We start from the raw sequence: 21782 nt of genomic DNA, 5'->3' as shown, positions 1-21782 counted from the left end.
TGTAATCCCCTTTACAGTGTACTGTAAACTAGCGGTCGACCGATTAATCGGAATGGACGATTAATTAGGGCCGATTTCAAGTTTTCATAACAATCGGTAATCGGTATTTTTGGCCACCGATTTTTTTTTTTTTGATTATTATTATTATTATTTATTTTTTATTTTTTGTTACACCTTTATTTAACTAGGCAAGTCAGATTAAGAACATATCCTTATTTTCAATGACGGCCTAGGAACGGTTAACTGCCTTGTTCAGGGGGATTCGGGGATTAGTTTTTGCAACCTTCCGGTTACTAGTCCAACGCTCTAACCACCTGCCTTACATTGCACTCCACGAGGAGCCTGCATGGCAGGCTGACTACCTGTTACGCGAGGGCAGCAAGAAGCCAAGGTAAGTTGCTAGCTAGCATTAAACTTATCTTATAAAAAACTATCAATCTTAACATAATCACTAGTTAACTACACATGGTTGATGATATTACTAGTTTATCTAACGTGTCCTGCGTTGCATATAATCGATGCAGTGCCTGTTAATTTCTCATTGAATCACAGCCTACTTCGACAAACGGGTGTTGATTTAACAAACGCATTTGCGAAAAAAGCACTGTCGTTGCACCAATGTACCTAACCATAAACATCAATGCCTTTCTTTAAAACCAATACACAAGTATATATTTTTAAACCTGCATATTTAGTTAATATTGCCTGCTAACATGAAATTGTGTCACTTATCTTGCGTTCATTGTACGCAGAGTCAGGGTATATGCAACAGTTTGGGCCGCCTGGCTCGTTGCGAACTAATTTGCCAGAATTTTACGTAATTATGACATAACATTGAAGGTTGTGCAATGTAACAGGAATATTTAGACTTAGGGATGCCACCCGGTAGATAAAATACGGAACGGTTCCTTATTTCACTGAAAGAAAAAACTTTTGTTTTCGAGATGATAGTTTCCGGATTCGACCATATTAATGACCTAAGGCTCGTATTTCTGTGTGTTTGTTATATTATAATTAAGTCTATGATTTGATAGAGCAGTCTGACTGAGCGGTGGTAGGCACCAGCAGGCTCGTAAGCATTCATTCAAACAGCACTTTCGTGCGTTTTGCCAGCAGCCCTTCGCTGTGCTTCAAGCATTGCGCTGCTCCAAAAACTTCGTAAATAACAAGGTTGCCAAAAAACGATGCATACAAAGTTGTATAGCGGCAGAATAAGACACCGGGAAGGAAGTGGTCTATTTCATTGCGTTTTTCACTCATCACGTTTATTCCGAAAAATGTCTGTCCTCACTCTGGTTGCCTATAGACAAACATTAAGGATAAGCTACGTGGTGAGTTGATGCCTATTCGGCAGCTAGTTAGCTAGGTTTGTATGCGTAGCTACTTTGTATGCGTTGTTGGTTGGCAACCTTTTACTTTATGTTTTTTGGAACAGATTCCTGTTGGAACGTTCCACAAATTATACCCACCCCTTCAAGCCTGTCAACTCCCAAGATTAGGCTGGTGTAACCGATGTGAAATGGCTAGCTAGTTAGCGGGGTGCATGCTAATAGCGTTTCAAACGTCACTCGCTCTGAGACTTGGAGTAGTTGTTCCCCTTGCTCTGCATGGGTAACGCTGCTTCGAGGGTGGCTGTTGTCGATGTGTTCCTGGTTCGAGCCCAGGTAGGAGCGAGGAGAGGGACGGAAGCTATACTGTTACACTGGCAATACTAAAGTGCCTATAAGAACATCTAATAGTCAAAGGTATATGAAATACAAATCGTATAGAGAGAAATAGTCCTATAATTCCTATAATAACTACAACCTAAAACTTCTTACCTGGGAATATTGAAGACTCACGTTAAAAGGAACCACCAGCTTTCATATTCCCATGTTCTGAGCAAGGCACTTAACCGTTAGCTTTCTTACATGGCACATATTGCACTTTTACTTTCTTCTCCAACACTTTGTTTTGCATTATTCAAACCAAATTGGGTTTAAATAATGAGAGAGAAATAGAGAGAGAAAGAGAGAAAGGAAGAGAGAGAGAGAGGGTGTATAATGCGTTCTAATTGTGCCAAAGGATATCCGTAAGCCCCATGCCCCCTCAGCCCCCCTGCCCCCTCAGGCCCTCTGTCAGGGAGCTCTCTGGTGTGTTAGTAGAGATGACTCTCTGGTGTGTTAGTAGAGATGACTCTCTGGTGTGTTAGTAGAGATGACTCTCTGGTGTGTTAGTAGAGATGGCTCTCTGGTGTGTTAGTAGAGATGACTCTCTGGTGTGTTAGTAGAGATGACTCTCTGGTGTGTTAGTAGAGATGACTCTCTGGTGTGTTAGTAGAGATGACTCTCTGGTGTGTTAGTAGAGATGACTCTCTGGTGTGTTAGTAGAGATGACTCTCTGGTGTGTTAGTAGAGATGACTCTCTGGTGTGTTAGTAGAGATGACTCTCTGGTGTGTTGATAGAGATGACTCTCCGGTGTGTTAGTAGAGATGACTCTCTGGTGTGTTAGTAGAGATGACTATACCCAGGCTTTCTTTGACATCCAAAAGACAGTTCCTAGAGATACAACTGAAACTCTAACAAGTGATGAACCAATCATGGCATGGAATCAGAAATCAAGATTTTGATTTGTGATTTTGCCATTGGTAAACATTTTACACATTCCCTACTATACAGATCATTTTGTTCTATATTCATCAGCATGTACTGCGGTTCTCTCATGAATTATTAACCAGCTCCTGGATATGACTGTCAAAACACATCTGGTTATGAACCAGCTCCTGAATAGGACTGTCAAAACACATCTGGCTATTAACCAGCTCCTGGATAGGACTGTTAAAACACATCTGGCTATTAACCAGCTCCTAGATATGACTGTCAAAACACATCTGGTTATGAACCAGCTCCTGGATAGGACTGTCAAAACACATCTGGCTATTAACCAGCTCCTGGCTAGGACTGTCAAAACACATCTGGCTATTAACCAGCTCCTGGATAGGACTGTCAAAACACATCTGGTTATTAACCAGCTGATAGGACTGTCAAAACACATCTGGCTATTAACCAGCTGATAGGACTGCCAAAACACATCTGGCTATTAACCAGCTGATAGGACTGTCACATTAACCAGCTGATAGGACTGTCATATTAACCAGCTGATAGGACTGTCATATTAACCAGCTGATAGGACTGTCATATTAACCAGCTGATAGGACTGTCACATTAACCAGCTGATAGGACTGTCACATTAACCAGCTGATAGGACTGTCATATTAGCCAGCTGATAGGACTGTCATATTAACCAGCTGACAGGACTGTTCTAGGACTAGTGCTCAACATCACAGCATCGTCCACGTACAGATCACACACACCTCACAATGCAGACAACATCACAGCACTTTCCTCATAATAGTCTTTCTCTCCGTCATATCCCTGCATCCTTCAGTAGCCTTTTTCTCTCTCTCTCTCGCTCTCTCTCTCTCTCACACACACACACACACACACACACACACACACACACACACACACACACACACACACACAATCCCGGGAGCACGAGAGCCCCCATGAGGAGCATGCTGATCACTCATTCCCAGCTTCCTGCTCCTCTGGGCTGCCTCTTCCCTCTGCCTGGGCCCCTGGAGGACCCTACCCTCTGGAACCTAACAGCCAACACACTCACGGACACCAACACACTCTCTGGAGCTTAACCTCTGGGGGCCAAACTCTGCCAAGCCTGGAAACACCCTCTGGCTGGATTCTGACTGGTGGAGAAACACCCCCTGGCTGGATTCTGACTGGTGGAGAAACACCGCCTGGCTGGATTCTGACTGGTGGAGAAACACCGCCTGGCTGGATTCTAACTGGTGGAGAAACACCCCCTGGCTGGATTCTGACTGGTGGAGAAACACCCCCTGGCTGGATTCTGACTGGTGGAGAAACACCCCCTGGCTGGATTCTGACTGGTGGAGAAACACCCCCTGGCTGGATTCTGACTGGTGGAGAAACACCCCCTGGCTGGATTCTGACTGGTGGAGAAACACCCCCTGGCTGGATTCTGACTGGTGGAGAAACACCGCCTGGCTGGATTCTAACTGGTGGAGAAACACCCCCTGGCTGGATTCTGACTGGTGGAGAAACACCCCCTGGCTGGATTCTGACTGGTGGAGAAACACCCCCTGGCTGGATTCTGACTGGTGGAGAAACACCCCCTGGCTGGATTCTGACTGGTGGAGAAACACCGCCTGGTTGGATTCTAACTGGTGCAACCGACTGATCGGTCAGAAGGTCATCAGTTCATTCTTCTCCAGCAAACGGTTCAGTACACTGGTAGAGCTGCAGATGGTAGTATCCCAAGCGATATAGGCCTACATTCATGTATATACTTGTATGGGTGGCCCCAGCAGGAATCGAACCCACAACCCCTTTGGTGTTGCAAGTGCCATGCTCTACAGACTGAGCCACACAGGACCAGCTATGAAGCATAGCCCATGCTCTAGTAGTATAAAGTACAGTTACAGCTGTCAACAATACAGTACAGTACAGTTACATCTGTCAACAATATAGTACACTACAGGTACAGCTGTCAACAATATAGTACACTACAGGTACAGCTGTCAACAATATAGTACACTACAGTTACAGCTGTCAACAATATAGCACACTACAGGTACAGCTGTCAACAATATAGCACACTACAGGTACAGCTGTCAACAATATAGTACACTACAGGTCAATCTGTCAACAATATAGTACACTACAGGTCAATCTGTCAACAATATAGTACACTACAGTTAGAGCTGTCAACAATATAGCACACTACAGGTACAGCTGTCAACAATATAGTACACTACAGGTACAGCTGTCAACAATATAGTACACTACAGTTAGAGCTGTCAACAATATAGTACACTACAGGTACAGCTGTCAACAATATAGCACACTACAGTTACAGCTGTCAACAATATAGTACACTACAGGTACAGCTGTCAACAATATAGCACACTACAGTTACAGCTGTCAACAATATAGTACACTACAGGTACAGCTGTCAACAATATAGTACACTACAGGTACAGCTGTCAACAATATAGCACACTACAGTTAGAGCTGTGTCCATTCTATTGCAGACTCACCTCATTGCAATAGTGCTTCTGCACAGTCAGTGCTATATTGTCCAGAAAACAGACAGCCAGAGCGTGCATCAGCATTAGGAAAACAAAAGCATTAGGATTAGCAGAAGAGGTTACTTAAGGACCATGCGTGATGAGTTGCATGCAACCTGGTCTCATAGACTAGACTTAACATAGTAAAGGTTGGATGATTCCTGAAACCTGAATTATGCAACCCTACACATAGGTCAAAGATACTACTGGTAGTATGAACAATACAAGAGCATTAAACCGCCCCACAACATCATCTATTCTAAATTAAGGCTGACAGTCTCAGAGTGTTTCGTGGTGATGTATCAAAGCTATCAAATTACAATACAGAAACAAAATGGTGATGAATGGAGAACACAATGCACAAACACACCCTCTACAAACATACGAAACATCATTCTGAATTCATGACATTTCAAGTCATTTCAGTTAAGGAGCCGTACCTGATTAAAAAACAGGCAAATTAACATAGTACTATACATTCGTGGCCTATCCTGTCGGCAGTCATCCTGGCATGTCATCTTGCCCTACAGACAAATACATTTCAAATATACATATACATCATTCGTTACCATAACTAAAATGGCCGATCCGATCCCACCCCATCAACCATCTGAACCGATCCCACCTCATCAACCATCCGAACCGATCCCACCCCATCAACCATCCGACCAATCCCACCCCATCAACCATCCGACCAATCCCACCCCATCAACCATCCGACCAATCCCACCCCGTCAACCATCCGACCAATCCCACCCCATCAACCATCCGACCAATCCCACCCCGTCAACCATCCGACCAATCCCACCCCATCAACCATCCGACCAATCCCACCCCATCAACCATCCGACCAATCCCACCCCATCAACCATCCGACCAATCCCACCCCGTCAACCATCCGACCGATCCCACCCCGTCAACCATCCGACCAATCCCACCCCGTCAACCATCCGACCAATCCCACCCCGTCAACCATCTGAACCGATCCCACCCCATCAACCATCCGACCAATCCCACCCCATCAACCATCCGTCCAATCCCACCCCATCAACCATCCGACCAATCCCACCCCATCAACCATCCGACCAATCCCACCCCATCAACCATCCGACCAATCCCACCCCATCAACCATCCGACCAATCCCACCCCATCAACCATCCGACCAATCCCACCCCTTTTGTAAATAAAGTACTGATCTTACCAGTTCATGTCAGGCAACTAAACGTAAAACAAAAATACACAGCATATACACATTCATCAGCACTGCTAAAATGGCCGACCTTGTCCCAACAATCAACTTTCCCCCACCAATAAAGCCTTTCTCTTCCAAAATCATTTAAATGTAAAGAATACACAGCAAACCAACCCCCACATAATGTTGTCTCCGGCTGGACAACAATCGATGGCTGGACAATCAACCAATCAATCAATCAATCAATCAGTCTATAAATCAATCAAACTAAAATAAAGTAGATAGTCTTACCAGGTCTCATCGTTCTTGAACTCCAGTTCTCCGTAGGTGTCCTCAAAGTCCTCCCCTCCTCCCTTGGCGATCCCCTCCATGGTACGATATGGCACGATGACCGTTCCCCTCGCCCCCGAAGTCCTCAGCACCTTCACCTCCATTATGCCCACGCTCTCACTCACGTGACACGTGCCGGTCTCGAAGGTGAATATCCCGGCGTGGTCGTCATCCAGGATGGTAACAGTGGCGACGGCAGGGAACCCGAGCAGGGCCTTGGGGTACGGGAGAGAGTTCGGAGACAGTAGTGTCTCGTCCTCGTCAGACTCCAAGACGCGCACGTTGCTGAGACGCACGAAGAAGTGCTCATCCTCTTCGAAGATGTCGTCATCGATGATGCCGATGCTGATCTCCTTGATGAACTCGCCGGGCTTGAACACCACCGTTCCCTCCGTGAACTCGTAGTCTGCGCCGGCATTGGCTGAGCCGTCCTCTGTCTTGTAGTCAACATAGATGGTCTTGGCCATATCGCCGCCCTTCCTGGAGATGGCCAGCAGGGCGGCGCCGCAGTTCTCCAGGCACTGGTACACGGCGGGTTCGAAGGCCATCCGTGACACGTACTCCTCCACTTCCTCTCCTACCACACACACTTCCTGTACGCTGGCGCTCCTCTTGGTCTGCTCCGCCACGTGCTTCTTCAGGATGTTCCCAGCACCCGTCATCATGCGCGTGGCCTGGATTCGGTAGAAGGCTCTGCTCTTCTGCTGGTGGGACAAGGCATAGTAGTTAGCCATCTCTACCAGCTGGTCCATCTCCTTCTCTGGGTGTTTCTGCTTCAGGTCCTTCAGGATCCGGATCATATCCCGCCGAGACTCGTCCACTTCTTTCCCCTCGATCAGGCTGATGAGGTTATGGGCGACGCCTCCGTCGTGGGCGAAGTGCGAGTTGACCATCTTGCCGCCGCCGTCCATCATCTCGATGCCCTTGGAGCGCTCGTGCTCGGTCTCGATGATGACGCCGCGGTGGTTGTCGGCGCGGTACTTCTTGTGCATGAACTTGTAGAAGAGGAGTCGTCGGTCGGCTAGCCAGGTCAGGATGACACAGATGGGGAAGAAGGCCAGGGTGAGCAGCCCCTCCCATATCTGGACCACGTTGGGACTGAACACCGCCAGGATCATGTAGAGCCAGATGTAGGCGAAGATACTCCACGCCGCCGTCACAAAGAACACTCGGAGATGTTTCACCTTCCTTGTCTCTCCCTCGGGGATCACAGACACACACAGGCCGATGATCACGAACATGTTGAAGGCAGCGCTGCCGACGATCGTAGACGGTCCCAGCTCGCCGGCTACGAAGTCGTGTCCGCAGACCTCGATGACAGACAGCAGGATCTCAGGGGTACTAGAACCCAGGGCCATGAGGGTCAGGTTGGAGACCGTCTCGTTCCAGATTCTAATGGTAGCGGTGGTGGTCTCGCCGTTGGCTTTCTTGATAATGATCTCTTTCTCCTGGGAGGTGATGACCTCGATGGCCGCCATGAAGCGGTCTGCTATGATGGACACTCCCAGGAACATGTAGATCATAGCTACGAAGTAGACGATGACTCGGGCCATCTTATCCCCCATGGAGGGGTCCTCAGGGTACCAGATGGGCAGGACGATACCTGGCTTGCACCTGGACGTGCCCTCGGAACAGGTGGCATTGTGGGAGTCTGTGGTGGCGGGGCTGGGGGTGGTGCGATCGCCCTCTGTGCACAGGAAGGCAGCGGCCACAGAGAGCAGGCCCAACCAGAGGCATGCTGGGTAGGAGGACGACGACCCCGTCCTGATCCCTTGCCCCGGCCTCGTCAGCCTCGGCCTGAAGCGCTCCATCCACCCTCGGGGGTCCTGGGGGTCCTGGGGGTCCTTACCACACTGACGAGCCCTCTGGGATCCAGCACTGGGCTGTCGTTGATACCTCACAACACCTGGAGAGAGAGAGAGACAGAGAGAGACAGCGAAAGAGAGAGAGACAGCGAGAGAGAGAGAGACAGCGAGAGAGAGAGAGAGAGAGAGAGAGAGACAGAGAGAGACAGAGAGAGAGAGAGAGATATAGATTCAGACAGCGAGACACAGAGAGAAAGAGACACACAGAGACATCGAGAGAGAGACAGACAGAGAGAGAGAGAGAGAGAGAGAGAGAGAGAGAGAGAGAGAGAGAGAGAGAGAGAGAGAGAGAGAGATTAGACATAACATCAACAGAAGACAACAGACTGTGAGAAATAACATCAACAACACAACAACAGTCCACTCTGTACTTGGATACAATACATCTGACAGAGATTAGACATATAATATAGAAACAATGACAGTCCACTCTGTACTTCCACCTATCAGAGAGAACAGAACACAACAGACTGTGAGACATCAACAACAAGTCCGTCAGTGAATAGCCTTTGAAAACCATAATATTGAGGCAATAATATTGATGTACACTGAGAATACCAAACACCTTCCTAATATTGAGTTGCCCCCCCCCTCCCGCTCGAAAGCGTTCCACAGGGACGGTTCTTGACACAAAGCGGTGCACCTGGCACCTACTACCATACCCCGTTCAAAGGCACTTACATGTTTTGTCTTTCCTATTCACCCTCTGAATGGCACACATACACAATCCATGTCTCAATTGTCTCAAGGCTTAGAAATCCTTCTTTAACCCGTCTCCTCTCCTTCATCTACACTGATTGAAGTGGATTTAACAAGTGACATCAATAAGGGTTCATAGTTTTCACCTGGATTCACCTGGTTTCACCTAGTCAGTCTATGTTATGGAAAGAGCAGGTGTTCTTAATGTTTTGTATACTCAGTGTATATGGAAATACGTTATACTGTTACTAAGAGGTCAGGATGGCATTTTTCTGGGCTACTGCTCAAGTCATGCAAATAAATGTGTACATTTCCCAGATGGAGAAATAGGCAGCTGAAGGCATTCGCAAAAAACTACGCGATTTAATTTCAAAAAGTCTAGGCCGTTGGGTGGGGGGTTCGACTAAGCTAACATATGGAATTGTTTTAAAATAGTCATACCATGAATCATTAAGCTATTTGATTAGGAATTGTAAGACCCCTTTAAATATATATATATATAGGGAGGAGATAGGGGGAGGCAGGGAGGAGATTGTGGAGATAGGGGGAGGCAGGGAGGAGATTGGGGAGATAGGGGGAGGCAGGGGAGGCAGGGAGGAGAGGGAGGAGATAGGGGGAGGCAGGGAGGAGATAGGGGAGATAGGGGGAGGCAGGGAGGAGATTGGGGAGATAGGGGGAGGCAGGGAGGAGATAACGGGAAGGCAGACACTGAATATCAATATTTCTGCTCCGACACTGAGGCCTAAACACACACTGACCACTTCCACTAGACAGATCAGTCTGACAATAGTATGGAGCGATTTCAGTGGCAACAAAAATTGTATTTGAATTCAAAATTCCCCCCCAAAAAATGGGAAAATGATTTTTTTTTTGTATTTTTTCATACGTAATGCAAAAATTGAATTAGTGAATTCATAAATTGAACTTGTATTTCATGATTTGAAACTGAATTGAATGAATATTGCATTCAGTTTTAAAATTGTAGCATATTTAAATTGAATATTGATGTATTCAGTTTCAATATGGTAGATATTTTCTGTGTATCAAGTTTAGAAACGATCACTTCAAGTTTTTCAAAGTTTCATACATTCAACTTCTCAGATGCTTTCAGATTCAGTTCTTAATACCAGAGACAACATCCTGGTACTTTGTCAACCAGGAAAGGAAGAAGAGAAGCAATAGAATCAAACTCTGCCTGTGGTCAACCGAAGCTTCTGGCATGTTTCAGGAATTTTCTTCCTATGATTTTAGTTCCGGGATTCTTCCGATGGCATTGAGGAGTACACCACATCAGTCACTGGCTTCATCAATAAGTGCATCGAGGACGTCGTCCCCACAGTGACTGTACGTACATACCCACACCAGAAGCCATAGATTACAGGCAACATCCGCACTGAGCTAAAGGGTAGAGCTGCCGCTTTCCGGGACTCTAACCCGGAAGCTTGTAAGAAGTCCTGCTATGTCCTCCGACGAACCATCAAACAGGCAAAGGGTCAATACAGGACTAAGATCGAATCGTACTACACCGGCTCCGACGCTCGTCGGATGTGGCAGGGCTTGCAAACCATTACAGACTACAAAGGGAAGCACAGCCGAGAGCTGCCCAGTAACACGAGCCTACCAGACAAGCTAAATTACTTCTATGCTCACTTCGAGGCAAGTAACACTGAAGCATGCATGAGAGCACCAGCTGTTCCGGACGACTGTGTGATCACGCTCTCCACAGCCAATGTGAGTAAGACCTTTAAACAGGTCAACGTTCACAAGGCTGCAGGGCCAGACGGATTACCAGGACGGGTACTCCAGGCATGTGCTGAACAACTGGCAGGTGTCTTCACTGACATTTTCAACATGTCCCTGATTGAGTCTGTAATACCAACATGTTTCAAGCAGACCACCATAGTAGACCACCAAGAAAGCGAAGGTAACCTGCCTAAATGACTACCGATCTGTAGCACTCACGTCTGTAGCCATGAAGTGCTTTGAAAGGCTGGTCATGACTCACATCAACACCATTATCCCAGAAACCCTAGACCCACTGTAATTTGCATACCGGCCCAACAGATCCACAGATGACGCAATCTCTATTGCACTCCACACTGCCCTTTCCCACCTGGACAAAAGGAACACCTATGTTTTGTGCGCCTCCCTATGGGACTCCTGGTCACAGCCGGCTGTGACACAGCCTGGGCTCGAACCCCAGGCTGTAGTGATGCCTTAGACCGCTGTGCCACTCGAAGGCCCCAAAATCAGGACGTCTGTCTCGAAAACACAAGTGACAACCCTCCTGAAGCATCGTCCAATTAAAAAAGGCCTCTTTCAATTGTGTAAGGGGGCGAAACTACAGGCTGAGGAGTGAGTTTCACAGATCCCATCTGCTAAATTAACACAAGTCTTCAAGACCCATCAAGGTTAGTCATCAAAAGAGCGTGGTTTGCAATATTATTTCAATTAAGTTTCAAATCCTGAAATGCAAGTACAATTTATGAATTCAATTATTCAATTTGTGCATTACAAATGTGAAAACATCAAGCCTTAAGAGTCTACTCGTGCGTCAATCTAATTAACATAATACAAAAATCCCCATCAAAATCCTAAAGTTTAAGCGAGAGATATCTAGCTTTTGCATGGGCTATAATTTTTCTGCATGGGCTGCATCTCAATCCACCACATCTGCCTATGTTGGCCTTGAATCCCCAAGCTGACAAGGTAAAAATCTGTCGTTCTGCCCCTGACCATGCCCCTGACAGTTAACCCACTGTTCCCCGGGCACCGAAGACCTGGATTTCGATTAAGGCACCTCTCTGACTCAGGGGGTTAAATGAGGAAGACACATTTCAGTTGAATACATTCAGTTGGACAACTGACTAGGTATCCCCCCCTTTCCCTGTACAACTGACTAGGTATCCCCCTGTACAACTGACTAGGTATCCCCCTTTACAACTGACTAGGTATCCCCCCTTTACAACTGACTAGGTATCCCCCCCCCCCCCCCCCCTTTTTCCCTTTTCTTTCCCTTCCACATCTGCGGTGGAAAGTGGCAGAGCTACGGTGCTGTTTGTCAGACCATGAGACATCCCGAAAATCGGTCTTCTCACGAAAATGTCTGCGGTGCCGAACAGTTTGGCTTACTAACTATGGAAATATGAGAGTCTCACGAACACGATGGTGTACTCTGTTTTGGTCTACTACCCCCACAAGTGTCACGGGACTCGTCTGAAGTCGGTACCGCCAATGTGCCAACTTCTGTTTGTACCATCCGGAGCGTTTGGGCTACAAACTAATATGTGGAACAGTTTAGCCTACTAACATGACTATAGAAAGGGGAGACTCTCCCAAACTCAATGGTGTGATACATTTTTTGACTGTCTGTCTTGCCATTTATGAATGTGTTATTCAATGCGTTTCTCTGGGCTATAGCAGTAAAGGCCAAAATCAATATTTTATCAAAGAATGTTTTTATATATTTGTTTTTATACATGCAGGGGTCCGAAAATTCGATATCAAATAGCTCAATGATCCATAGTATGACCATCTTAAAATCCCCTCTATGAAGACTGGGGTTCAACCTGATGAACCAAACTACCCAATAATCCCCTCCATGAAGACTGGGGGTCAACCTGATGAACCAAACTACCCAATAATCCCCTCCATGAAGACTGGGGGTCACCCTGATGAACCAAACTACCCAATAATCCCCTCCATGAAGACTGGGGGTTCAACCTGATGAACCAAACTACCCAATAATCCCCTCCATGAAGACTGGGGGTCACCCTGATGAACCAAACTACCCAATAATCCCCTCCATGAAGACTGGGGGTTCAACCTGATGAACCAAACTACCCAAAAATCCCCTCCATGAAGACTGGGGTTCAGCCTGATGAACCAAACTACCCAATAATCCCCTCCATGAAGACTGGGGTTCAACCTGATGACCCAAACTACCCAATAATCCCCTCCATGAAGACCTGGGGTTCAACCTGATGAACCAAACTACCCAGTAATCCCCTCCATGAAGACTGGGTTTCAACCTGATGAACCAAACTACCCAATAATCCCCTCCATGAAGACTGGGGTTCAACCTGATGAACCAAACTACCCAATAATCCCCTCTATGAAGACTGGGGTTCAACCTGATGAACCAAACTACCCAATAATCCCCTCCATGAAGACTGGGGTTCAACCTGATGGACCAAACTACCCAGTAATCCCCTCCATGAAGACTGGGGGTTCAACCTGATGAACCAAACTACCCAATAATCCCCTCCATGAAGACTGGTGGTTCAATCTGATGAACCAAACTACCCAATAATCCCCTCCATGAAGACTGGGGGTCACCCTGATGAACCAAACTACCCAATAATCCCCTCTATGAAGACTGGGGGTCAACCTGATGAACCAAACTACCCAATAATCCCCTCCATGAAGACTGGGGGTCAACCTGATGAACCAAACTACCCAATAATCCCCTCCATGAAGACTGGGGGTTCAGCCTGATGAACCAAACTACCCAATAATCCCCTCCATGAAGACTGGGGGTCAACCTGATGAACCAAACTACCCAATAATCCCCTCCATGAAGACTGGGGGTCACCCTGATGAACCAAACTACCCAATAATCCCCTCCATGTAGCCTAACTCTCACACACACACACACGCACGCACATGCACACACATACACACAAATACACACACATGCACACACACGATCAAACATGTTTTTCTTATATCATGTACAATTATAATTCATATGCTTTGTTTAATTGATTGAACAAACTTTATTTTGTACTTCTATTTGTGGTGTGGTTTGTCCTTTTGGTCTTCTAACCTCACCTGAACACTGTTTTTACCAGTTTAAAAAAAATCTGTTTTGTCTTTCACTTTCTATTCTTTGGTGGGAATAAAAACATAAAAACCTAGTTTAGTAGACCTCCCCCCCAAGGCTTTCAGAGGTTTTAAATTCAAATTCAATATCCTAATAACATTTTTAAAAATATGGAATTCAAATACAATTGATGTTGGCACTGAAATCGTTCCATACAATAGCTGTACAGATATTGTCCACATTCATAAACCCTAAACGGCTAAGGAACTTAAGCACCTCCTGGACTCAACTCTAATGGGACATGACAATGCTCCTTACGATGGCAGGAGTATGGGCCAGAGGCAGTGTGCAGACTGTGGAGCACATGGAGAACAGAACAGTTAGCTAGTTAGCCACACACCACACACTGAGACTGACTGACTGACTGACTGACTGACTGACTGACTGACTGACTGACTGACTGACTGACTGACTGACTGACTGACTGACTGACTGACTGACTGACAGAGATAATGAGTGCTAACGGGCAGTGGGGACAAGGAGAACAGTTAGCTAGAACCATAGAAATTACATTACTAGAAGCAATTTGACTGAAATCTCTATTCAAGCAATTATATTTCTTTAGCCACCCCATCTGTTGAGGCTGAAAGATCTAATGAGAACTAACGGGAGACATTTATTCAAGTTTGCCCTCTTCATCTTCTTTCTGGCCCCTCTGTGTGTGTGTGTGGGTGAGCAGATGGGTCCCCCCTGCTCAGCCCCATCTCAACCAGCCACCTCGCCTGAGGCCCCTGAAGCACACAGCCAATTTAGGATCAATTAGAACAATCTCTACAAGCCATTGTTAACCAGATCATTCTGTTTCTGTCCTCAATCCTACTGAGGATTACAAGTGTTATTACAGAAGCATACCCATTTTCCTTTCACCTTCTCAATACAATGTTTGAATTTGTGTCATTCTAGGTAAGTATTTTTGTATCAGGAATCAAGGTAAGACCCAAGTGCAGACTGTGTGAAGTAACAATGTTTACCACAGGGGCAGGCAAACGACAGGTCAAGGGTCGATAATCCTGAGCAGAGGCCAAGGTGCATGACGGCACAGGTATAAATACACAGGGGATAATGGGGAAGATGGGCGACAACTGGAGGGGGGGGGGGTGGAGACAAGCACAAGGACAGGTGAAACAGATCAGGGCGTGACATTTTGCCAACGAACGCACATTCCTAAAAGGGTTAGAAAGTAGTGAAGGAAGGAAAGGCTCTATGAGTGTATTATCTTTTGAAAAAGAGACGATGGAGAAATTTGGAAAAGACAGAATTCCAGGCAGATACAGCATTAGGCTTGTAAAATTCTGTACATGTCCCCAAATTCCCAGTTGCTGTTTTTCTTTCTTCAGGAATCCTGGTTGGAAGATTCTTGGAAATATGTGGGAATAAGTAGGAAATCCAGGGAATTTGAGGGAAAATATCCAGAATTTTGCAACCCTAATACTGTATCTACCTGGAATTTTGTCTCTTTTCCAAATTGCTCCATCATCACTAAATGTTGCAACCCTATCCAGTATAATCCAGTATAATGTATCAATATAGGGCTGGAGGAGGATTTGTAAAAGATTCACAACATTTCAAGGGTCAAAAATCCTTTCCAGATTTAGAGTAGAGGAAGTTTAATCTACAAAACTCTCCAGACTTCTGGCAGGGCCTCTTCTGGAAAAGCCTCTTCAGGCAAGGCCTCTTCTGGCAGGGCCTCTCCTTGTGCAGGGTCTCTTCTGGCAGGGCCTCTTCTGGCAGGGCCTCTCCTTGTGCAGGGTCTCTTCTGGCAAGGCCTCTTCTGGCAGGGCCTCTCCTCGTGCAGGGTCTCTTCTGGCAGGGCCTCTCCTCGTGCAAGCCATCTTCTGGCAGGGCCTCTCCTTGTGCAGGGTCTCTTCTGGCAGGGCCTCTTCTGGCAGGGCCTCTCCTCATGCAGGGTCTCTTCTGGCAGGGCCTCTTCTGGCAGGGCCTCTCCTCATGCAGGGTCTCTTCTGGCAGGGCCTCTTCTGGCAGGGCCTCTCCTCATGCAGGGTCTCTTCTGGCAGGGCCTCTTCTGGAAAAGCCTCTTCAGGCAGGGCCTCTTCTGGCAGGGCCTCTTCTGGCAGGGTCTCTTCTGGAAAAGCCTCTTCAGGCAGGGCCTCTTCTGGCAGGGCCTCTTCTGGCAGGGCCTCTCCTCATGCAGGGTCTCTTCTGGCAGGGCCTCTTCTGGCAGGGCCTCTCCTCGTGCAGGGTCTCTTCTGGCTGGGCCTATTCTGGCTGGGCCTCTTCTGGCAGGGCCTCTCCTCGTGCAGGGTCTCTTCTAGCAGGGCCTCTTCTGGCTGGGCCTATTCTGGCAGGGTCTCTTCTGGCAAGGCCTCTTCTGGCTGGGCCTCTCCTGGCAGGGCTTCTCCTCGTGCAGGATCTCTTCTGGCAAGGCCTCTTGTGGCAGGGCCTCTTCTGGCAGGTCCTCTCCTGGCAGGGCCTCTCCTCGTGCAGGATCTCTTCTGGCAAGGCCTCTTGTGGCAGGGTCTCTTCTGGAAAAGCCTCTTCTGGCAGGGCCTCTTCTGGCAGGGCCTCTTCTGGCTGGGCCTCTTCTGGCAGGGCCTCTTCTGGCAGGGCCTCTTCTGGCTGGGCCTCTTCTGGCAGGGCCTCTTCTGGCAGGTCCTCTCCTGGCAGGGCCTCTCCTCGTGCAGGGCCTTTTCTGGCAAGGCCTCTTGTGGCAGTGTCTCTTGTGGCAGGGTCTCTTCTGGCTGGGCCTCTTCTGGCTGGGTCTATTCTGGCTGGGTCTATTCTGGCAGGGCCTATTCTGGCTGGGCCTCTCCTGGCAGGGCCTCTTGTGGCAGGGTTTCTTCTGGCAGGGCCTCTTCTGGCAGGTCCTATTCTGGCTGGCCCTATTCTGGCAGGGCCTCTTCTGGCAGGGCCTCTCCTGGCAGGGCCTCTCCTCGTGCAGGGTCTCTTCTGGCAGGGCCTCTTCTGGAAAAGCCTCTTCAGGCGGGGCCTCTTCTGGCAGGGCCTCTTTTGGCAGAGTCTCTTCTGGCAGGGCCTCTCCTCGTGCAGGGTCTCTTCTGGCAGGGCCTCTTCTGGCAGGGCCTCTCCTCGTGCAGGGTCTCTTCTGGCTGGGCCTATTCTGGCTGGGCCTATTCTGGCAGGGCTTCTCCTCGTGCAGGGTCTCTTCTGGCAGGGCCTCTTCTGGCAGGGCCTCTCCTCGTGCAGGGTCTCTTCTGGCAAGGCCTCTTGTGGCAGGGCCTCTTCTGGCAGGTCCTCTCCTGGCAGGGCCTCTTCTGGCAGGTCCTCTCCTGGCAGGGCCTCTCCTCGTGCAGGGTCTCTTCTGGCAAGGCCTCTTCTGGCAGGGCCTCTCCTTGTGCAGGGCCTCTTCTGGCAAGGCCTCTTCTGCACAATCAAGCATAAGTCAGAGAACTCAAACTATCAGAGAGACACACACACACACACAGCACAGCCTCCACTCCCTAATAGCCTACAGCTGTTTGCGCTCTCTCTCTCTCTCTCTCTCTCTCTCTCTCTCTTTCTCCATGGTACTGGTTAAATAAAGTAGCAAAAAAAATGCTTTTCTGCTGCTTCCTTTACTCGGATCGGACCGGTTGTCCTATAGTTCCTTTTCGGAAAAGGGTTTTTACAAATGAATTGATGCATATTGGGTCCGAGGCTTTCCTGTGTCCATTTCAGAACGGGAACTCTTAACTCCCATCACCATTTGTCCCCACCATTCTGATTATTAAAATTCAATTATGAAGTGTTGGGAGAGTGGTTAGAGGGACATTAGACCGCTAAGTACCAGGCCATTAGCGGTAGGCTGTTAGCGAGTTTGGAAGGCTACCCATCAGCACCATTCATATACAAAGTTTTGGATGGGATTACCGTGACCAACGATCACAGAGCACCTCATCTCTGCTGTCACATCCAACCTGGATTTGGGTTTTAATACAGACGAGAGCACTGAATTCAGCTTCACACAGATATGAGCGGGCGAAGAGTAGCCTACCATGAGATTTGCACTGTCGACCGCATCGCCCTGACTTTGAGAAGCTCCGACTCGACATGCTTCAAACACACCCATCTCATTAGTGGTGGTGAGATAAGAGACATTACGTCAGACTAGTTTGTAATTGACTGTCACAGTCCCACATTAACAGTATGTGATGGTGAGTTGAGAAGACAATCAGAAATACTGTTAAAATGTTTTTCTATTGACAGCCATAGCCCCAAATATAAAAAAATGATATTGGTTGTTAATTACAATTTTTTTTCACATAATTGGGTTAATTTTTCAGATATCAAAATGGGATCGTAGGCCCAAAAAACTTTGGGAACCCTTGCAGTAAAGGGTTAACAAAATCTACGGTGAGCTTCGATTGGTCACTCACATCATAATATTATGGAAGATTCTAATAAAGTTCAGCTTTCCCCAACTTTAGTCCCGCCCTGTTCAGCTCGCCTCGCTCAACGCTCCGCCCACACACACTCCCCGTTCTCTTGATTCACATCCATTGACTTCCCGATTGTTTCGCCCGCGCGATGACGCTGTCTAGTGTAAACAAACTATCAGCATTAGAAACGAACTACAACATTCATCCCTATGGAAAACACCAACTCCATACTATACAGGTTAGGTCAATTCCTCTGTAATAACATGGTTTTTTTTGTTTTTTTTACGCGATTAATTACAAATGTTATTACACAGGTATAAGAAAAAAACGTAATATTAAGGGTTTAAAATATTCATTTGAACAGGCTATGCATGTGCAATAGGCTGTAGACCTTTCAAAACGTGGGACTAAAATCTGTACCTATATTGTGACGTCATTGAAGGACCTCCCTAATCTGGCGCTGTGGAGAGGGCCTCTTCGTATGTGCATACATAGCTGGATAGGCCTCCCTCCCTCCATCCCTCTTAGCCCTCACACAGCAGACGCGTCCGAGCCGGCAGTGAACGTAACTCTGAGACACACGACAAGACTTTGTAGCCTGGCACGAGAGAGGAGAAACTGACACGGGGTGTTTAAAGGTGTCTATATGTGAGGCCCTCAAACAGGCACTCAGCAGACTCAGCAGGTCGACGTGGAGACAGCTAGCCTCAGCTGTTGCTAAATCAATCATCCATAAGGCTTTTTTTTTCTCTCTCTCCTCTTGCAGTCGCAGGCACATCCAATTCCCTCTTACCTAAAGGGGGAAATCCCTGACATAGCCTACAATAAGGCCATACCGCATACCTCTATTATGAATAAAATTATTATGATCCTGCAGGTAGCAAGCCAAGTTTAAGTGCTAAATTATTACGAGTGTATTCAATCCTATAGGCCTATAGCAACACTGTAGCTACTGCCTACTACCATCATCAACAGAAACGTCACTAGGCTTCCCTTCCATAATAGTGACACAGTGGTGTAAATAATAAGGTCATGTGATCGATGGGTAGCCTAATTAATCATCCATAGACCCGAACACGGCCAGGTGGTAGGCTAGCCCATCATAGGCTTGGCATGGCACACCGCTTTAGTATACACACAGAGAGAGAGAGAGAGAGAGAGAGAGAGAGAGAGAGAGAGAGAGAGAGAGAGAGAGACAGAGGGAGAGAGAGAGAGAGAGAGAGAGAGAGAGAGAGAGAGAGGGAGAGGGAGAGAGAGAGAGAGACAGAGGGAGAGAGAGAGAGAGAGAGAGAGAGAGAGAGAGAGAGAGAGAGAGAGACAGAGAGAGAGAGAGAGAGAGAGAGAGAGAGAGAGAGAGCGCGCGAGAGAGAGAGAGAGAGAGAGCACCGCTCAAACACTCCTCGTCCTCAAATCTGGAGATGGACATGTTACTGACTCATTGGCGCATAGCCAGGCGACATTTGCTGTGATGATGTCAAGCGATCTTACATGAATAGCCTAGTGGAACCATAAGGTCAACGGTTGTGTGTGTTTAACACTCACATTATCATTGGCCTTATTATAGGCTAGAGTTATTAATTGTACGCAAAAAAAAAAACATAACACCGCGTCATCGTTTCAGTAGCGCCTCGGATGTTGGTCTAGCGGTGTGTCTGCGTCGCTCACCAGAAACGCGGTAGCCTCGAATGTGTAGGAGGTTATGTCATGCGGATCATTGCTACTAACGAGACCCATACGAATTCATTACAGCCTACCTGTAGTTTGTTATTCTGAAGTGTTTTCGACACTGCGTAATGCCCCCTTTTTTTTCTTCCAAATCGACCTTTTTTACTCCGAGGTATCTATCATTCAGCAGTAAACGTTTATATCGTTTGTATGAGCTCTTCCTTCTCCTCAGTCAAACGTGCTGTAAGACTAGCTACTGCCGTTGAAAGCATAACCCCCAGGGGCGATATCGGTTTGGTTTCCTCACGCACAATCAAGCTGGTCCCCTAAGCTCCGCTCTGCTTCTGGCCGATCGATCAAAAGCGGAGGTTGATGGCTCGCTTTTACATCTCCTCTCCTCTTGCCCGGTAACGTAATGTCCAGCACCACCGCGGTGACTAGAATGGTTTATTTTTTCTGCGGTCGGAAGAAGCCGTCGGATGGAACTTTGGACTCGGAATCCATGCAAACCAAACAGCTCCTTCTCCCGCAAACCGAGAGACAGCAGATGCTTGCCTCGTCTCCAGTCCGTTTCCTCTGTGTTAGCGCAACACAAACAAACAAAACATGTTGTATGATGGTCTTGTTAAAACTGTGTGGCTCCTTTTGCTGTCCAGTCCGTTGGTCAATTTATATATATATATATTTTTTTTAAATGGCTCACCAATCTTGCAAAATAACCGACCGAGGCTATATCCAACGTTACGACGACCTCAGATAAATCATGTATAAATATTCCATTTGATGATCAATGGATATCATTTTGACACACAAACCGTCGGGAGCTCCAGATTTGTATATTTTCCATTACACTTTAAAATCCGTATTGAATATAGTATTTTATACTATGCCTATTCCATTTGTAAAGATTATATTCTGTCCCCATTTCGGAAGCATCGCAATAGCCTTGCTATTCAACGTGAGCAATGCCTATCTCGCCCCCCCCCCCCCCCCCCCCCGCATGCCTCTCAATCGCCCCCCCTTCACCTAAAGTCACACAGACACACACGCGTGTCTACGTCACTATCAGCTGGGTGAGAGAACGAGCGGCACCACAAACCGTGAATATCCCGTATTATTGTATTGGTGCAGATGGGGGACGATGAGAGGAGAGGAGAGGAGAGGATGAGGAGAGGAGAGGAGAGGAGAGGAGAGGATGAGGAGAGGAGAGGAGCGGAGAGGAGCGGAGAGGAGAGGAGAGGAGGAGAGGAGAGGAGAGGAGATAATCCACGTAGCGGGAGAGACTCAGATCAAATTGAACGCTAATTCATTAGAATTATATTGGTCACGAAACGGATTCTCTTTGGCATTTTGAATCAAATTAAAAGTTTATTGGTCGTTTACACAGATTAGCAGATAAAGCAGGTGCACGAAGAGGTTGTGTTACCAGCTTCAACAGTGGAGTAGAATGTCACTACGACACAATATGACAATACAAAACAATACACAATAATCACAAATCAAGAAATATCAGAATGAGTCCAATTACAATCAATGCAGCACTGTGTCAGTAATCCAATGGCAATCTCTGTGCAGGCTAAATACCGTGCCTATAGTGAAAGTCTACACACCTTTTGCAGTCTTCACATTTTGCTGCCTTAAAATTAAATGTAAAAAAAAAAAAA

At 47.2% G+C, this 21782-nt stretch overlaps 1 protein-coding gene across 2 annotated transcripts in view; it reads right to left on the bottom strand.

Annotated features, from left to right (window-relative positions):
- LOC115172984 (sodium/calcium exchanger 3-like) overlaps positions 1-21052 on the bottom strand; it is a 176127-nt gene extending 155075 nt beyond the window's left edge. For both annotated transcript variants that reach the window (XM_029730923.1, XM_029730924.1), the window contains exons 1-2: positions 20208-21052; positions 6632-8576 (exon numbers count right to left, since the gene is read on the bottom strand). In XM_029730923.1, coding sequence (XP_029586783.1) covers positions 6632-8481 — 1850 coding nt within the window. In that variant the 5' untranslated portion in view covers positions 8482-8576; positions 20208-21052. The remainder of the gene's footprint in view (positions 1-6631; positions 8577-20207) is intronic.
- Positions 21053-21782: the final 730 nt, after the last annotated feature.

The sequence above is a fragment of the Salmo trutta genome, chromosome 33, assembly GCF_901001165.1.
Source record: "Salmo trutta chromosome 33, fSalTru1.1, whole genome shotgun sequence".
In the NCBI taxonomy this organism is placed as follows: domain Eukaryota; kingdom Metazoa; phylum Chordata; class Actinopteri; order Salmoniformes; family Salmonidae; genus Salmo; species Salmo trutta.
The sequence above is the reverse complement of the archived record's forward strand: the minus strand, read 5'-3'. Positions and strand labels throughout refer to the sequence as shown.